Source organism: Marmota monax, unplaced genomic scaffold, assembly GCF_021218885.2.
Source record: "Marmota monax isolate L192 unplaced genomic scaffold, Marmota_monax_Labrador192_F-V1.1 WCK01_AAM20220418_F8-fsc00145, whole genome shotgun sequence".
NCBI classification, from domain to species: Eukaryota; Metazoa; Chordata; class Mammalia; order Rodentia; family Sciuridae; genus Marmota; species Marmota monax.
Window position 1 is genome coordinate 121,615 of NW_026695201.1, and position 18,592 is coordinate 140,206.

The 18,592-nt window shown below is 49.4% G+C and overlaps 1 protein-coding gene and 1 pseudogene across 2 annotated transcripts; both read right to left on the reverse strand.

Moving 5' to 3' along the window:
- Positions 1–1,051: 1,051 nt before the first annotated feature.
- Positions 1,052–1,765, reverse strand: LOC124082474 (uracil-DNA glycosylase-like; annotated as a pseudogene).
- A 1,523-nt stretch (positions 1,766–3,288) lies between these two features.
- LOC124082596 (SLAM family member 9-like) lies at positions 3,289–17,492 on the reverse strand. 2 transcript variants are annotated; one of them, XM_046429062.2, is made up of 5 exons: positions 17,362–17,492; positions 10,793–11,176; positions 8,776–9,069; positions 7,419–7,551; positions 3,289–6,849 (listed from the first exon to the last, which is right to left on the reverse strand). In XM_046429062.2, the coding sequence occupies exons 1-5, from the start codon at positions 17,429–17,431 to the stop codon at positions 6,843–6,845; spliced, it is 888 nt and encodes a 295-aa protein (XP_046285018.1). In that variant the 5' UTR covers positions 17,432–17,492; the 3' UTR covers positions 3,289–6,842. The 2 variants fall into 2 exon arrangements, with proteins under 2 accessions (XP_046285018.1, XP_058430101.1); XM_058574118.1 differs by lacking the exon at positions 7,419–7,551.
- Positions 17,493–18,592: the final 1,100 nt, after the last annotated feature.

The following is an 18,592-nucleotide window of genomic DNA, read 5'->3' on the forward strand; positions in this document are numbered from 1 at the left end:
AACCACCAAAGGCCCTGTAATTTAAAGTCTAACCTATCAGCTAAAAATGCTCACAGAAAGCACCAAAAAGGTGCATCTCTTCCCTCCTGAACCACAGAGGTAAGAGATCGGAGAGAACCCAGTATTTTTTTTAATTTGTTCTAATTAGTTATTCTTGACAGTAGAATGCATTTTGACACCTCCTACATAAGTGGAGTACAACTTCTCATTCTCCATGTAATTCTACATGATGTAGAATTAAATCAACATAGGTGCATAGGGTGATAATGTGCAATTCATTCTGCTGCCCTTCCTACCCCATACTCCCTCCCCTCCCTTTACTCTCCTCTGTCTAATCCAAAGTACCTCTCTACTACACCCCCCCCCCATTGTGAATTAGCATCCACATATCAGAGAAAACATTCAGCCTTTGATTCTTTAGGATTGGCTAATTCCAATTAGCATGGTGGACTCCAGTTCCACCCACTTACCCGCAAATGCCATGATTTCATTCATCTTTAAGACTGAATAATATTCCATCGTGTATACAAACCACAGTTTCTTTATCCATTCATCTGTTGAAGGGCACCTAGGTTGGGAGAACCCAGTATTGGACCTCATCTGTCTTATGAGAAGTGTGCTTGCTTTAGGCTCTGCCACCTTTGCCACCTTGGGGCTTCATCTCACTGTGCCTGGAGTGTTCAAAGGAAGAAATGGTTGAAGTCTATCTCTGATGTCCCTGGCTGGGCTGCCTGGTTCTCTGCTGCTTTATGGAAGCCCTCTCCCCTTATACGTGCACTTAAGAATAAGGACATTTTCACCAGGTGTGGTGGCACTCACCTGTAATCCTAGCAGCTCAGGAGACTGAGGCAGGAGGATCCAGAGTTCAAAGCCAGACTCAGCAAAAGCAAGGCACTAAGCAACTCAGTGAGACCCTGTCTCCAAATAAAACACAGAATAGAGCTGGGGATGTGGCTCCATGGTCAAGTGCCCCTGAGTACGATCCCCAGTACCTGCCCCCCCCCAAAAAAAAAGAAGGAAATTTTCAGTGACTTCATACCTGACAAATACTTCAACAGCAGCTTCTCAAAACCACCCCTGTAGAAGAAGGGACACCCCTCCCCATCGGTGCAAGGTCACAGCTCCTTCTAGTCAAGGGCTTCTTAGCAGATTTCTGCAGCAGCTCATTAGCTTTAGAAAACCATCTACACACAAAGAACATGCTCTACACAGACAGCAGGGATGGATGGGCAGTCTGCTGTACAGGATGCCGCTTCCTGTCAATGGCACTTCTGAGCAGAAGATCCCCAGAGCAGGAAGACAGGCCTTCAAATTCTGATTCAGCCAAGGCCACACTGCATCAGGGAACTGCTCCAGCCCCCTCCTTATGCGACTTAGGGGCTTGATGGGCCCAGACAGTGAGCTCAGCATTGAGCAGAAGGACATCCTGATAAACCTCCATGACCTGGATGAACAAAACCTTCTAAGTCTGTAGACAGTTCTTTATAAATATTTTCCAAACTGCGTGGAGGTGGAACAGGTCTCTAGACACTAAAGCAGAGCCCATGAGCCTCACTGGGTCCATCACAAGGACCTTGACCCAGGATGACAACCTTCACATCTCTCGTGTCACATGTTTGGGTCCATGTGAAGACTTGGTGTGGGGTGGATAAACAGTATAATGTCTTCATTCTTCTGCAACAGATCCCATTAGCTCTATAAATCATGGTTTCCCAAACTGTCCGCTGAGGGTCTTCTTCCAACTCCCTCCAAGGCCCACCAGCATGAGGCATGGTTTATTTCACTTCTCTCTCTCTAGCACCCCAACCCTTCCGGGTTGTTTCTTGTTTGTATGTTTTTGTTTTTTTTTTTTCTTTTTTGGAACCAGGGGTTGAACTCAGGGGCACTCAACCACAGAGCCACATGCCCAGACCTATTTTGTATTCTATTTAGAGACAGGGTCTCACTGAGTTCTTTTCAGAGGCTGACTTTGACCTCGTGATCCTCCTGCCTCAGCCTCCAGAGCTGCTGGGATTACAGGCCAGTGCCACCACACCAGACCCCCAGCCCTTTAAAAATATTTTATTTAGAGACAAGATCTCACTAAGTTGCTTAGGGCCTCACTAAATTGCTTGAAGCTGGCTTTCAACTTGCAATCCTCCTGCCTCAGCCTCTCAACCTGCTGGAATTACCATTCACCACCATGCCCGGCCTCTGTCTGTTTAAAGACAGGATCTCACTAAGTTAGTGGTCTCAAACTCCTGGGCTCAGGAAATCCTCCCATCTCAGCCTCCTGAGTGGTGAGACTACAGGCATGTGCCACACACCTGGACCATTTAGTTTTTATAACACTTTGATGAGGCCTATGCCAGTAAGGTCCTCATTGGACACACAGAGACTGGGTGATTTGCCCAAGGTCACACAGGAGGGAGGGGACACCAGGCTCCACCCCCGGAGCCAGGCAGGTGCCCAGCTGTGAAGGCTGGAGATGAGGACCTAGAGGTGACCTCCATGTTCCAAAGCTTTGTGGTCCATCAGCTCAGGCTGTCTCCAATCTGAGCTGAGAGGCAGGGGTGAGCACCCCACCTACAGAAGAGTAGGCCAGCTCAGAAGGGGAAGGACGTGAAGGTGGAAAGGTGGGTGCCAACCCAGGGTTTGCTGAGACCCTTCTCAGTCCTTCAAAGCAGGCTCCACTTCCAGGGGCTGGAAATCCTCTCCAGGGCTGAGTGCTCCCCACCTGAACCAGCCTCCAGCCCCAGGAAAGCACCTGACTCCCCGTCCCCTCCCCTAGGCACCCACCTCCACTTCTCAGGGTCTGTCTCCAGGGGGCTGGGGAGGGAGCGCCCTGACTCTCCTCTCCTTGAGGCAGTTTCAGTTCAGAAATCTCTTCCCTGGATGATCAAGAGCCAAGGTCAGACACACTGGGTTCTCAAGGATCCCCAGTGGGAACCGACCCCATCCCACCCAAGCAATTCTCTCAGCCCCAGCAGAGACTGGAATTTAAGGAGCCAAGCCTTGACCCTCCCACTGCAGGACCCCCTGAGTTCTCACCTGGGCACATATCGCCCTGGGACCAGGCCCCCAATCACTGAGTCACACATTCGCACAGTGGAACTTCCGCCCCAGCTATGGATCTGCCACCCCCTCAGGGACATGGAAGGTTCCCCAATGTGTGTTAGCTGGTGGTATTTTCTGATTTGTGAATTATCTGTACATATTGGATATCTGCCGGGGTCCTGCCCTAGTGGGGTCCAGGGAATCCTGAAGGATGAGGGATGTCGGCGAAAAGATGAGATAGGAGCCGTTCCGTTGGAGCAATCTCCAGAGAGAGAGCTCTAATGCAGCTTTCTCTGGGTCATCTTTTATTGCAATTTTTCTCATCATTATACATTCAGAATGTCATTGATTATACAATTTAAAACTTTTGCCAAGACATGACATTTCCTTAACCATGATTAGAGGTACAAAAAATGTAACATTAATTTCCATTTTTCCAGGATATGACCCTTAGTTATTTAATTATTAAAAGTACAAAATCATTAATAAAATGCATCACTAATTTACATTTTTCAGATTTCCCCAAGATTTACTATTTTCCCCAAGATATGCTATTTTCTTATTAACTAATGCCAAACTATGTAACTAGACTCTCAGTCTCCTAACCTGTCATTAATCTTTAAGTTTAAAGTACACTTTTACTTTATTTCTAATCTAAAATTCCCATCTAAAAAAGTCCCCTTAAATCTTATAGTTAAAATATCCTAAAATTTATAAATAATTCTCAAAACATATCAGAAACCCATACAACTAAAAACTTAAGAATTTCTAAATCCCAAAATCTAAATAGGATAGTATTTCTAATATTATTCTAAAAATATATCTTATAAAGCTAATTTAATTAATTCCTAAATTTATTCTCATAAAACTGGTTGAGCTGCTTTCTCAAAGAGTTTCTTTGTTTCTCAGTCAAGGTGCACTAGTTCTCATATCTTTATAATCTTTCTCAATAGAAAGTAAGTTCTAAACATCAGTCCACTTTCCGCCAATATTAACTATGCTCATCATAAATTCCTATATAAAGTAAAAAAGGGTTTATAAAAAGAGAAGAATATATACTTATATGTTTTAACTTTCCTAAGTGTATAATATAACTTTCCTCAATCAAGAATGAGACTACATATGGTGGGCTTTGTAAAATAAACATAATGATTAGATTTTCTAAGAGGCTGGAAATATGAGCTTGGGTTCTAGTTGATAAAATCAATGTGGTGCCTAAAATTCTCGTGACCTTTCAGAGGATGATTGTTGTCCATTATCAGATTTGTCCTCAATGTACTGAGATAGAAGAACAGCCTTCTACTTTGTCCTTGATATGCTGAGGGGTAGTAAAACAGCCTTCAAGACATGAACTACCTGTTATGTTCTAGCCATCTGAAATTTGTTTGGCATTTAACATACTCATGACTCCTGTCAGGAACATGAGCATGAAAATGAAAAGTCCCAATTATATAAAAAAGGGTCTCATGGTTTCGGTTTCCCACCAACCAGTGCGGCTTTGCCAGCATTCATCCTCACTGTGACCCTGTCAAGAGAGTGGGAGAGTGGCTTTGCCAGGACTTATTTTCACTGTGACCCTGTCAAGACAGTGAGTGGGGGATCGCCTTCACCAGATATCCTCTGGGGATACCCCCGGGGCATCTCACCTGGCTCCACTTTCCAGATGTCATTCTCTTACCCCGGGTTTCTCTGCCTCTCACATCTACCTGCCCTGTGGATGCTCTGGGAGAGAAACCAAGAGACTCCACACTCCTCCAGAATCACCTGCAGCCTCTGTCCAAGTGTCACGCAAAGCCACCTGCAGCGCCACCTCGTGGCTGAGGGCCAAACTGCAGGTGGGGTTTCCTGACAGGCGTCCATCCACCCTCAGGTCACCTCCATGGAACACACCTGTAATGAGTGCCTACTGCGTGGGAGCACCTCTGGAGCACAAAGACAGAAGCAAACTCACTGTCCTCGAGTGGCCCAGGGGTGGTGGGAAAGAAGCAGAAATCCCGTCAGAGCAGGGTGTGAGGGCTGCTCTGAGGGAAGTATGTGCCTTCTTGAGGAGGAGGCAGCCATGGCTGGAGATGCCCCGTGAAGAGTCAGATTTGTCAACATGGAGCCCAGTGGAGACTCCCAGGCTGGAGACTCTGGAGGACCCAAAGTACTTGAAACCATAAAATGGAATGACATCTGTTCCTTCTGCCATAGTCAATCACCACATCCTCAGTGTCTTGACATGGCACCAGCTTATTGTCTCCCTGACCTGGAGGTCAAGATCTGATGTGGAATAAAGTCAGGGTGTCTCCAGGTTGTGTTCCCTTCTGGATACTCTAAGGAAGAATCCATTTCTCGCTCATTAGGTTTTCACCATAATTCTGTTCTTTGCTGTTATAAAACTGAGGTCCTCATTTCCTTGCTGGCTGTAGCTGAGGGCCCTTTATGAAGAACACCCTCATTCGATTTCGTGTGCTCAAGGCACAAGCAAATGGGGAGAAGGGTCAAGATCCTTCATGAGAAGAGGCATGGGTTCTCCTGGGCGTTGGCCTCCCCCAGTCCCTTTTGAGGGAGCCCTACCTTAATCCGGTGGATAAGAAATGACTCCCATCCAGGACAGACTGTGGCAGGGCCCTCAATGATTTTCAAATGTTGAAAGAGGCCAAATTCAAGAGAGCCTATGTCCAAAACTCTGGGGTCCAGACAGGCTCCTTAGAACAGGAGGCTGAGAAGTGAGATTTGGGAAGATGGAAGAATTTCAGCAGGTAGGGGTGGGTGTGGGCAGGAACAGGGAGAAGGCAGGCAGAGAGGTGTGTGTGAGCACAGAGGAGCTGACCTTGGGCTTGGGGCCAGAGGGATCAGGGGGTGAGGGTCAGGAGGAGGCCTGAGAGGGCTGGCTCAGAACTTCCCACAGCTTCTCACATCAGAGCCCACAGCAGCCTCACTAAGGGGCGTGTGGGGGGCACTGCACACCCACTCTCCTCAAGGGCCTTCATCCCAAGGCAGGGGGTGTTGGTGTAGATTTCCTAAGACAAACCCTATGATGGGGTCAGAGCCAGGAGAAGAGAAGCCTGAGGAGGGCCTGAGGAATGTGGATTCCTTTTTGCATTTGACATGGAGATGAGTTTGCAATAGGCAACAGCTAAGTTCAGGTGAGCTATGGTCCCATGTCTCCTGTGTATTAGACACTTCCCCAACACCCCCCACCCATCCCCCATGCACACAGACACACACAGACACACAGCCTGACACCCAAGGGGGTCCTACACCAGGTCTGTAAGGGACCCAGGGCTCCCATCATGCATGCTGCTTCCACCGACCCCCAGTTCAGCCTGCAGAACCCATCTTGACTCCCTCCTCTGGGCAAGGTCCATATCTCTTCACTGTCCCACCACCTGTGCCAATGTTCCCACTGGACAGACCAGTGACACAGCCGAGGTGGTGAGGATTTGCCACCTGCACAGTCAGGGGGATTTGCTTTGGGAAGGCTTCTCAAACTGAGGGACCAGGAGCCAGATCAAGCACAGAGGAAGAGCCCTTGCTTGGCTGGCATGAGGGTCCTGAGGGTGGAGGCAGCTTGGGGAGGTGTCACAAGAAGGAACAGGGCCATGTGTGCTCAGGAAGATGGGGACTCTCCAGGGCCATCTGGAGCTGGACTGAACCTGGAGCAGGTGGGCGTCTGTGTGTGTCAGGCTCAGAGCACAGTCTCTCCCAAGTGCCGGCTTCTGCAGCTTCCTTCAATGAAACCATCTTCATGGCCTGTCCTTGGTTAAGGACCTCACTGTAGACACCAAGGGCAAGGCCCCTTCTCTTCCAGATGTTGTTCATCAATTCCTGGGAAAGCAAGACACAGTGTTTCTTGGACAGCCAAGGGACAGAGGGCCCCGAGGTACTGGCCTGGATACAACACTCAGTACTATGGACTGCCTATGAAATCCCCTAAACAAACCAGCACAGGTTTGTCAATGATGGACTTTCTTTGTTAATCATGTTGGTGTTACATAAATAGGTCAAGATCAGTGGGAACAGAAAGAGTGTATGCCTGATTTGGGGAGCCTTGGGCTGGGCAGTGTGACCTAGGGTTGTCCAGGCTGGTCACCACTGCCAGCTCTCACTTTGTCCTTGTCCTGCCAAGACTCCTGCTGCACCAGCTGTGCCTAGTTGATGTCATTGTCCTCGACCTCATGGCCCTCCTGCAGTCCTGGACCTGAGTCATCCCAGGTTGCAGCCGGATTCTCCAGGGAAACCTCTACCTGTACCCAGTGCCAGGAATCCAAGGCTGTCCCCTTTACTGTCCTCATCTTCTCCACAAAGCCCTCCTACTGTCAGGAAAATGTAGGAGGAGGGGAGCCCAGGGCCCAAGGGGAGAGGGAGGTTTCTGGGCCCAGGAGGAGAAACACAACCTGCTTCTTCTCTTCTCCATCATCTTCTCATGCATCATCCAAAGGCGGATTCCAGATGCAAGGATCAGAATCACAGCCACATAACCCATTCGGATGCCTCCCATGAGGACAGCTGGGTGCTCTCCATGTGAGTCTGTTTCCCTCCCAAGGAGACAGTGAAACACGTTAAGGCAGAGACAAGATGAGGTTCACAGTGACAAGGGAGAGAGAGAGGATGGAGAAAGTTGGAAGGTGGTGCAGAAACCACAGAGGGAGGGCGTGGCAGGTCCACTCATTCAAGCAGTGGCCCAGGCACTTCATGGAATAGGGAGATGAGGATGAGCAAAGTGGAGTCTGTGAACAAGTCATCACCAGGAAGAGACAGAAGCTCTCAATCACCAGGTGAAGGATCTCACTGCAGAGAGGTTGACCCATGTCCAAGGTCTCCAGTGAGACCCCCAGGGACATGCGCAGTCACCTGTGTGTGGGGAGTGGCAGGAGTTTCACAGATACTCAGTGTGGTGGGAGTGTCCCGCAGGGGAGGGACAGCACAGGAGGCAGGGCTAGGTGGGGAGGACCGGGAGGCAGCCGTGAGGCCAGGAGGTTTGGGGGGCCATGTTGAACTTCCTCTGAGACTCCAGGGTGGAGGGGGTGGGCACATGACCAGGGGTGGTGACTGCACTGACCAGTCAGGCTCCTCCAGCAGCCCCTGGAGGAAGACTGAGAGAGGACGGGGTGCACACGGGTCCCAGGCATTCGGGTTCAGTGAGACACCTACTGGGCACAAAATGCCCAGAACTGAGCTGGACACCTGGGCTAAGAGGAGAGAAGGATGTGTCCCCTGCCCTCATGATGTCCCACTCAGGGTGGACTCAGACCCAGAAAGGGATCTTTCCACTCAGGGGGGATGGCCGTGGGCAGCTCCTTAAAGAGGCTGCGCCTTCAGAGCTGGCAGTGGCTTCACACGTTAGGGAAGGTCAGCAAGCAGCTGTGTCCCTGTGTGGATGAGGCCACCATCAGGGACACAGGACCCTTTAAGCCCTACATCCTATGGGGACTAGGTGGAGGTCGACCCCAGAGATGACACAGACAAAGGCCACAATCCGATCTGTTTCTCCAAAGACGACTCTGGACACAGGGCATGGTGACGGGGTGGGACAGGTCCTGGAAGGCTGCCCCTGGCCCAGGGGGAAGGGCATGGAGGTGAGAGATACTTAAAGACAGTCGTGAGCTGGATGCGACCCCACACTTCTGGATTGGAGTGACCAAGGGAAGGCAGTGCTGTTCATAAACACAGCAGCAAAAAAGCCAGGGACCCTGGGGCTCCAGAGCCACCTGAGCCCCTCCCTGTGCCCCTCCCTCCCGCAGGTGCACTCACCTGGGCTACAGAGGTCAAGGAGCTGTAAGGTGGCATTTTTCTGGTCCACTGGGTTGCTGAGGACACAGGTGAGGCTGACATTGGGCTGCCTCAGCGGCAGGCTCAGGGCCAGGGTCCAGGGGTTGGGGGGTCCTGGAGCCCCTCTCTGCTCTTGCTCACTGTGGGGGCCCTGGACCTCCCAGGTTACACTCAGGACCTCTACAGCCTCTCGGGCCCCACACTCCAGAGTGACATTGCACCAGCTGGGTGTGATGGACGCTGACGTGGTCCAGATCTGGGCAAGGGGCACAGGATCTGAGGAAGGAGGGGACAAAGGAGAGAGCCTCACACATGCCACACATTGTCCTCCAGTGTCTCACTGACCAGAGGCAGGAGCCCTAGGAGGAAGCTGGGAGCACGTTACAAATAAAGCACAATTTCCCCAGAGCTACATGTTGACAAGTGACAGCAGCCACTTTATTAAGCTCATGTGATCTCACTAGACGAAGCAAGTCTAAACTTTATTTCCCATGAGAACATGATGGCTGAATCCCAGTTTTTAGGGACCATTATTTCTAGAAGATAGGGGTCTTCTGGAAGGGAAGGAAGTGTGGGACAGAAGAGCTTGTCTGGGGCCAGGGTCCTGTGTCCTGGGTCTTCAGCTGAGACAGTGCCTGGGACTGCACAGCCCAACTGGGGCAGGACACCAGGCCAGCTCTGGGAGGACCCAGAAAGCTCAGGTCAAAACAGGAGACATTGTGGGAGATACTGTGGCTGCAACAGAGAGCACAGCTCTGCAGGCAGTTAGAATGTGACCCTGAATGTGTGCTCCCGACTGGGGGAGAAGGGTCAGATCCACAGGCCAGTCTGGAAATCACACAGGACCTGTACCTGCAGGCCACTCCCTGCAGAGGGACTGCCCTAGGCAGAGAGTGACTGTGGAGACCCTAGAGGTGGCAAAACGGATCTCCTGGGACATGCAGCAGCATCAATTCTCCTACCCTATCAAGGCTTGCAGAGCAGGATTTGTGGGGTCTGTGGAAGTGAGGCTGGCCTCTCACTGGCCACTCCCTGCAAGGATTGGAGATGGTGAACTAGATACCAGTGGCTTTCAAATGAGATAGAACAATCCTTTCCCACTGATGTCCACATCTTGATCCTCAGAATCTGTGAATATGCTAAGTTATGAAAAAAAGAACTGAGCTTTAAATAGGATTTTCTGATAGTCCCAGAGTCCTCACAGGGACCCTTAGTCATGGAAGAAAGTGTCTGGCATGGTGGTGCACACCCCTAATCCCAGCAGCTCAGGAGGCTGAGACAGGATGATCCTGATCCGAACGAAGATCAAAGCCAGCCTCAGCAACCTGGCATGGTTCGAAGCAAATTAGTTAGACCTTGTCTCAAAAATATGAAGCAATAAAAAAGGCTGGGAATGTTGCTCAGTGATTAAGCACCCCGGGATTCAATTCCCGGTACCAAAAGCACAGCACAAATCCAAAACAAGAGGAAGGGAAACAACAGGTAGGAGGGATGCAAGAGAGACTCCCCCTCCCTTTGTATTTTAGGCAGAGGAGGGGACCTCAAGTCCAGGGAGGCTGGCATCTCTGGAGAGTAGGAAAGGCAGGAAAGGATCCCCTCTAGATCCTGCAGAACAAAATGCAGCCCTGCCCACACTTGGGTTTTAGCCCAGTGACAACCATGTCTGACCTCGACCTGCAGCATATTGTGGATACACATTTGTGTTGTTTTAAACCACGAATATGCATTATTAAAAGAGCAAAGGAAAACTAATATACAAAAGCAGTAAATTTAGTCTTACAAAGAGGTGGAAATGTTACTGCAAAAATGGCCAAATTTCCATTTTGTGTCCCAAAACACAGATGTGATTTTTCTCCCTGGTATAAAACCTCAGCTCTACTATTTGTGATGAATATCTGACATTTAGGTGCCTGAGGAGAATCCTGCAGCATGTGGTCTCAGAGCCTCCTAGACTCAAGGAAGGAGGCCGGCCCTGGGACTAGGTGAGACTGTCACTTACCGTACACAGTGAGGTGGAAAACTGCTTTAATTTCTCTTCCCGTCTGAAACATGATCAGGGCCCAGTACTGCCCACTGTCCTGTGAGGTCAAATTGTTAATCCTCAGGGATGACATACTGGGCACCTGGACCCTCTGCTTGTACTTGCCCTGGAGACTGAACCACAGTGGATCTTCCTTTCCATTCTGGAGTCTCAGCATGTATGTGGAGTTTGAATCAGAGGTGACACCCCAGGTGATCTCCTCTATCTTGGGATCCTCTGGCTCCTGGATCACTTGCAACAAGACCGAACCACCCCGGATCGCCTTCAGATAAGTGCGGGTTCTAAAACCTTTAATCCCAGAACCATGAGCTTCAGAACTCTTGGCTAAAGTGCTGCAGGCACCTAGGGCATTGGGAAAGAGAACATGGATATTTCCTCAAGGAGAACAAGTGAAACAGACATTTTCTTCTTAACCAATCCATCCGGCCCCTTTCCTTGATCTAGAGAGGAAGCCTTGTACAGTGAATTGGATCCATTTCTCAGATCAAGTCCGGTTCTGCTGAAGTGTAACCTTGGGTTGGTGACTTAATTGGACTAGACTGCAGTTTCCTTACCTGACTTGAAGTCAGGGTATGAACTACAGGAGGCCAGGGATTGACAGCTCCCAGCACATCGTCTGGCACGTGCTAGATGCAAGCCATGCTAACAGATGGGAGGGGTACCTCATGTGTCTTCAATTCTCATTTCCCTGATGATTAGAGATGCTGAGGATTTTTTATAGCTCTGTTGGCTACTCATTTCTCTCTTTGAGCAATACTTGTTCAAATCTTTTGCCCATTTTTTAAATCAAGTTACCTGTTTCCTTGCTATTGAGTTACTTAGGTCTATTGGCCCCATATCAGACGTGTGCTTTGCAAATATTCTCTCCCAAGACAAGGGCTGTCTCTTCACTTTGTTGTTGTTTTTTTTTGTTTTTTGTTTTTTTTTTTTTGCTGTGCAGAAGGTTTTTAATTTGATGCAATTCTGTCAGTTTTTGCTTTTGGTGTCTGTGCTTTGGGAGTCCTTGTCAAGAAATTACCACCCAAGCTCATGGAACTTCTGTTTTCTTCTAGAGACTTTATAGTTCCAAATCATATGATTCAGTCTTTCTTCCATTTTAAGTTGATTTTTTCATATGAGGTGAGTTAGAATCAATTTCCTTCCTCTGCATATAGCTAGCCCATCTTCCCATATGCATTTACTGAAGACACTGTCCTTTCCCTGTTGTATATTCTTAGCCCATTTGTCAAACATCACATCAACTGACTGTAAACACTCGGTTTATTTATGGAATTTCTTCTTTTTCCATTGGTCAATGTGTCTGTTTTTGTACCAGTTCCCTGCTGTTTTAATCACAATAACATTGTATTTTGAAATCAGGGAGTGAGACACATCCAGTTTTGTTCTTTTTCATTTGTTATTTGGGGTCTTATCTGATTCCAAACAAATTTTAGGAGATTTTTTTTTCTATTTCTGTTAAAGATGTCATTTGAATTGTGATAAATTTCATTAAATCTATTAAGTTTATTTTACCCAGCAGCCAAAATGTCATTTCATGAATTCAAAGATATCAAAAGTTTTTTAGTATTTATTGGTTTCATGTCATGCTTAAAAGGATAGCCTTCCCTTCAAAAGTAAGCTTCTCATTTTTTTTCTAGTTTTGTTCAAGTTCTTCTTGTGGTTTCAACATTCATGTTTAAGTTTTGAGCAAATAAAATGTAGTTTGGTGTCAGCTAGGTCCCACAGCTGGATGGTACAAAAGAATGGTTACAAGGTTGGTTACCAAGTTAGTCTAGGTCCCCCATCTTCTGGCTGGGTGAACTTGAACAGTTACTGAACCTCTCTGGCTTCAGCTTTCTCACCTATGAAATGGGAGTGATGGTGCTTACTTCATTGAATTGTTATTGGATTTAAGCAGAAAGAGCTTTGGGCACAGTATTCAATAACTGTGCTGTTCCCATTCGCTGCTGTTGTTATCATGATGGGCATTACTGGCCCAGCACCCCCGGGTCAGAACCACACATTCCCAGTTCCAGGCTGGTGTCCCTTCCTCCCGTCCAGCTGCCCCTCTTGGGAGTCTCCTCCTGAGTACAGGGATGGGATGCAGGAGTCACACATCCTGTGGCTTCAATCTCCTTGGTGCCTGTAGGTGTCAAGGTCCAGCCATGGCTTTCCTCTGTATAAGGTCTGAGTTTAAAAGGAAATTCACTGTGATGCAGGCACCATTACCAAGCTCCACAAGACTCCTGTGCAGCCAAGAAGCAGGAGTAGGAACGTGGAGAGAAGGACTCCTTATCCCTACCTTGAATTAAGATTTTAAATTTTGTATTATTTTTTTTTTAAAAATTTTTAAACGTTAATGGATCTTTATTTTATTCCCTTATTTATATGTTGTGCTGAGAATCAAACCCAGTGCCTTGCCCAAGCTACACAAGTTCTCTACCACTGAGCCACAACCCCAGCCACAAATTTCATAATCCTAACTCTGGTTGCCCATCTCCCCACATCTTGAGCTGTTCTTTAATACAGAAGTATCACCCGTTACACTGAAAACAAGAATCCAAGTCATGGAGTTTTCAAGTGAAAACAAATTGTGCCCCATCCCAAGGTAAGCACTGGAAATGACGTGTGCCCAGAGACACTCCAGCCCTGTGAGCCCAGGCATCTATTCATAAATGCCTCTCAACCTTCCCAGTGGTGTGGAGAGGTGACATTCATTCTCCGTTTAAAGGGATTGTGACATCCTATGGTCCCCTATTTAATTAATAAGCAAAATAGAAGTATCCTTTAGCACTGTGGTCATCCAGCCTAATCAGAGTTACACACTTGTATAAATGTGTAATTTTCGGTTGAAATTGGGTCATAAAACGACAACTTCCCCTTTTCTAAAAACTGTTATGCAAGTTGCTTTTTAAGGACCTTGAGACCTAGAGAGCTGAGAGGAACCAAAAGTCTCCAAGGACGAGAAGCTGAGGAACCAGAAGAGGGTCTTGTGGACCTGGGTTAGAAGCCAGGGTGCAGCCACAGCTGCAGGAGGGAGCATGGGGTCAGAGAGACCAGTGCACTCACAAAGTACCCAGAGGTTCCACCAGGCCCAGGGCACCTGGTGTGGACCATGCCACCAAGACTCCCGACTCCATCCAGCCGGCCTTCTGTTTCTCATCCCTGCCTTAAGTCCCTTCCTGCTCCCTGGGGAGACAAAAGTGAGTGTGCCTCCTCTCTCCTTTTCAGGGAAGTGACTGTGAAGTTCTTTCTTCTTGCAAAACCTGGTGCCGTGTTGGTTTCTCTGTGCATGGACAGCAGGCGCTTGCTGGCTGTCAGTACAGTGGTGGTCAGTACATTTAAGTGCTCTGTTTAATGCAGTACCCAGAGAAACAGCCTGCTATCCCATGGGGAAACAGCGCAATGGGGTGCTCTGACAGCCTGTATTTCAGACCATCCTCAGGGATTTGATGAGGTCATTGTGGTCACCACAGTGTCTGTGTCCCCCTGCCAGCATTGTAGGAGGGTCCTGCAGGGAAGCCAGTGTTTTGTGCTGAACAGAAACCTCAAGGTCTGGCAGAGGCTTTCATCAGCTGGTCTAAAGGGCACAGCTGCAACATGGCCTCCTGGGCAAGGTGTGCAGACCACATCTGCAAGGGTGTGAGGAGGGAGAGTCCTTGGGCAGGAGATCTGAGGACACCAGCCCTGAGGTCCCCCTCAGGAGCAGAGGCAGAGAAGACCAGGTCAGGTGGAGGAGCTGAGGAGCAGGATTTCCTCCCTCCCTTGGGGGCTGAAGAAATGACCACAGGGACAGCTCAGGGTGTCCTCTCTTAAGGAGCCCTAAACAGGCTCCCCAGCTGTGACTCCCTGTCAGGTGACAGGATAGGACAGGTCAGGACGAGAAAGACAGAGCAGAGGCCTTGCAGTGGCCACAGAAAGCCCTGTGTGAGTGGAAGCCCTGGGTCACCCTGGAGGGGCTTCAGAGGTGAGCTGTCAAGCCCCTCCTGTTAGAGAGCAGGGGGTCCCTGGGGAGTGGACTTGTCCTGGTGACACAGGGCACAGCAAGGCCTGGAGCCCAGGATGCTGCCCACTAGGAACTCTGCCCCTCCCTGAGCTGTTACCTGGTCCCTCCAGGGCCTGAGCAGCTGCTGGAGTCTCATCCTCCAACTGTCCCCCCTGCAGGGACAGTGTCTCCTTGGAGTGGCTGAGCACAGCTGAGACTTCTGGCTCGCCCAGGGTTGGACAGCCAGCCTGCCCAGACTCCCACTTCCTAGAAGAGGGAACCACAAATACAGAGGAGGGTCAGCCTCAGCCTGTGGGAGGATCAGCCCCTGAGGCCCAATGGTGGGTGACATCAGCAAGACAGAGAAGGGAGGCAGAGAGGGGAGGCAGCAGGAGCTCTCTGACCTACAGAAGATGCTCATCCTAAACAAGGAAAGAGGAGCCATGGAGCACATGGGCTTTACCAGGTAGAGTGTGAACTTCATACTACAAAATTAAAAATGCAACCGTGGGCACAGAACATGGTTCCTCTTGTGTCGTATCCCTATCTCCACGTTCCCACACCAGGAGCAGTTCCCTGTCAACTCATGCACAAAACTGCCAAACTGATACCTTGCTGCCCTTTACACTGTTTCCGTGTCTCTCTTGGGCCAATAGTGACCTGGAAACTTCTCCATCTCCCCGCCAGCAGATGGGGGCAGCATTCATTAAATGCTGTTGCTATCAGTTTGGGGGAGCCACCACATATCCAGGATCACCCCGCTGCAGTGTGGAAATTCCAGGAAGCAAGCTGTGCTCAGTTTCCCTTTCTCTTCCACACTTGCCCTTCCAAACCATGTGCAGGAAAGGACTTGCTATTTGAACCATGATATGGGCAAGTTCTTCACCACCCTCACCATCACTCCTTCACCACCATCTCTCTCCCCCAAACAAGGGTGAGTGAACAGAGGACAATCCAGAAACCAAAGAAAAATGCAACTGTGGATCTTCAGGCTTCCAGAAAGGATGCAGAGCAATTTAGGGGTGAGGCTCCTTCCATGAAGAGCCTCTGACCAACTCCTTGCAAGGTGCTTTGCTTCATTCAGCTGCACAGAGGTCAGGACTGTGGGGGGACCAATTTCAACCTTCCCTGTTTCTGTTGACCTTGAGAGAACCACCCTCTTTGTCTGGGCTCAGGCTGCAAATCCAATAATTGGGAAAGTCAAGTCCTCCCTTTCCTTCCCCCTTCTTCCTCACCCTCCCCTCCTGTTCTTCTCCTTCCTTTTGAAATCTTCCACCCCCACTGCCTCTGGAGAGAGCTGCGCATTAACAGTTAAACAACGCAGTAGAAATGGGAAGAGTGTGCATTTTGCTGTTCCAAAATTGAGCTATTTAAAAGGGACCAGTCTTCTACCACTGGCAGCTTGTTGTTCAGTTAACAAGTCTCCTTTCACAAGTGCTCCCTAAACCACCAAGCTCCATGGAATTCCCTGCAAGTTCACTTAGTGGCTGGGATTGATAAAAAATCAGACAGAAAGTCTTCACCAAAAGTCACTTCACTAGATCTTCTTGTTTTCTCATTAGTTTTTATTTTATTTCTTCATAGGAGCAAACACAACAGTCCGTGATGTCATAGTGTAACATGATCTTGGCTCACATGACTCAATCATTAGGTCAGTACTTTTTTCACTTCCTTTTAGCTTCCCACCCTCTCCTTTTCCCTGCGTATTTTCTGCACAATTTCCCCTCCTGTAGCCTGTGGTAGCTACCACTATTGTTTCCCCACATGCTCAACAGCCCCATAAATGTGGATGTGTAGAGGCTGCTTGTCCTTTTATACAGTAAGGACTTCATGATGCTGGGTTCCCTGGATCTTGCTGAGGAGGATCCAGGCGTCTCCCTCATGGAAACTGGACATTCTTCCCAGAACACTGGGGCACTGTTTCCTTAGCCTCCATGACATCCCATGCATGGGGGCCCCAGATACTACACAGTTTGCTCAATCTTTCCTCAATTGACGGTGCCTCCTGTTTTTCCAGGGCTTTGCCAGGAACAGTGATGAGATAAGCAAGGTTCCAGCTGAGGTCTCCCAGCCAGGGGCATTTCAGGGTGGGGGGGAAGGAGCACAGACCAGAGGAGCTTTCTCCAGCTCAGACATCAGGGTTCCGGTTGAGGCCTCCACAGAAGAGCTGCAGAGGCCCTGAGGACCCTGGGGGCCCAGGCTGGGGTGCTGCCTCCTCACCCTGTGCCCCAGGAACAGGCTCTTGGTCTGTCTCCTTCCCTGTCCCCAGGCAGCTCCAGCCTCTCCCTGCTGCTGCAGCCCAGGTGGCCTCAGCTCCCTGGCTATGGTCCCTCATTCATCCAGGGTTGCCCATGCCCAGGGTCCCAGGTCCTCACCACAAAAAGGCCATTTTGCACTTTCCGTTCATCCTGGGCTCTACCAACACTGCATTGGTGAATAATAATAGTGCGGCTTTCACTTTTTGTTTCCAAAGGCATCAGAGCCTAACAGCCCCCAGGACTGAAGGGTCCCAGCTGACCCAGCACCCCAATTTCCCTCCCTTCCAGGAAATCCAGCTACTCACAGAGCAGGCTAATGACTCCCAGGAGCCTGGTGGTCCAGCAGAGGTAGGGATCTTGTGAGCTGTGTCCCATCCTGGCTGCCTGCCGGCCTCTTCAGCTGGGGAGGAAACATCCGAAAGGGGAACCAGCAAGAGGAAGACCTTCCCTACTCTGAGGGCAGAGCCACAGGCCAGTGTTAGGAAGCCCACCAGAGTTCACAGAGGCAACCTCACTCGCTCTAAGAAATTGCAGAATAACTGTACGAATGACCAGAGCCTGGATGGACATTGGTTTCTGACATCTGTTGGCAAGCCCCCTCCTGCAGGCAGAGCCAGCTTGTCTCAGGTAACTACACCTGCCCACACCCGCTGGGTGAACTGCTCTGTCCAGGCAGCCCTGATCTCAATGCCAGCCTGTGGCCAGCACAGAATCTCCCTCTTACAAGCAAGCCTGAGCTAAGCCGTCCTGAGTTCCATGGCTTCCCTCTATTCTGTAGAACCTTCACATACTCTTCCCCACCCCAAAGGCACAGCTACATGCTACTACTAGAGAATTCACAGGGTACAGAGAGGCAGGGCTTTGGGTGTGGTGGGCTAGGGCTCTACCATGCAGCCCCTGGGGTTCGTGTTTATACAAAGAAAAAGGGCAAGGGGGAGGTAACAGCAAAACACCTGCTCCAGTCACAGTGGACAAGACAAACACTCGCAGTTGATGTCTTTGCTCACTTCATGCTATATGTGCCAGGGCAGTATCGTGATCAGCAGGGACAAGTCTCTTCCAGGTTGTTCCTTCTCTGATGGAGTCCATGGTCTCATGCCTTCTGCTTGTGCTGGCTTAAAGAGATGCGCAGTCCATTCTTTTGCAAGTTTAACTCCATCTACAGCCTGCAACAGCAAATCAAGGAGCAGGTCTGAGCTCACAACCTCCAGGTCTAGGAATGATCCTGGAGTCACAGCCAGTCCCCAAGCCCCATGGCCTCAAGTGTGTCATCTGGAAAATAGTCTATGCCACGACCCTACTTCTCAGCATTGGCCCAGATAGAAAACATGGGGAGGTGACTTTCAAAGGCAGTCCGTAAGTCCCACAGCCAAAACCTTCTCATATGGAGACAGAATCTGGGCAGTTCATCCACTGGTCACATTCAGGGTAATAGGGATCAGTGACACTGTCACTCCCATGTCCCTAAAGCTCTGTTTCAAGGACTTCTTGGGACTGTTTGATTGTGAAAAGGATTTGTGATGTATGTGGGAAGAC

Coding starts and splice junctions, on each gene's coding strand:
- LOC124082596 (XM_046429062.2), bottom strand. CDS start 17,431: ATGGGACACAGCTCACAAGATCCCTACCTCTGCTGGACCACCAGGCTC. Junction 11,177..17,361: donor GGGAGTCATTAGCCTGCTCT/GTGAGTAGCTGG, acceptor CCAATGCCCTAG/GTGCCTGCAGCACTTTAGCC. Junction 9,070..10,792: donor TTTCCACCTCACTGTGTACG/GTAAGTGACAGT, acceptor CTCCTTCCTCAG/ATCCTGTGCCCCTTGCCCAG.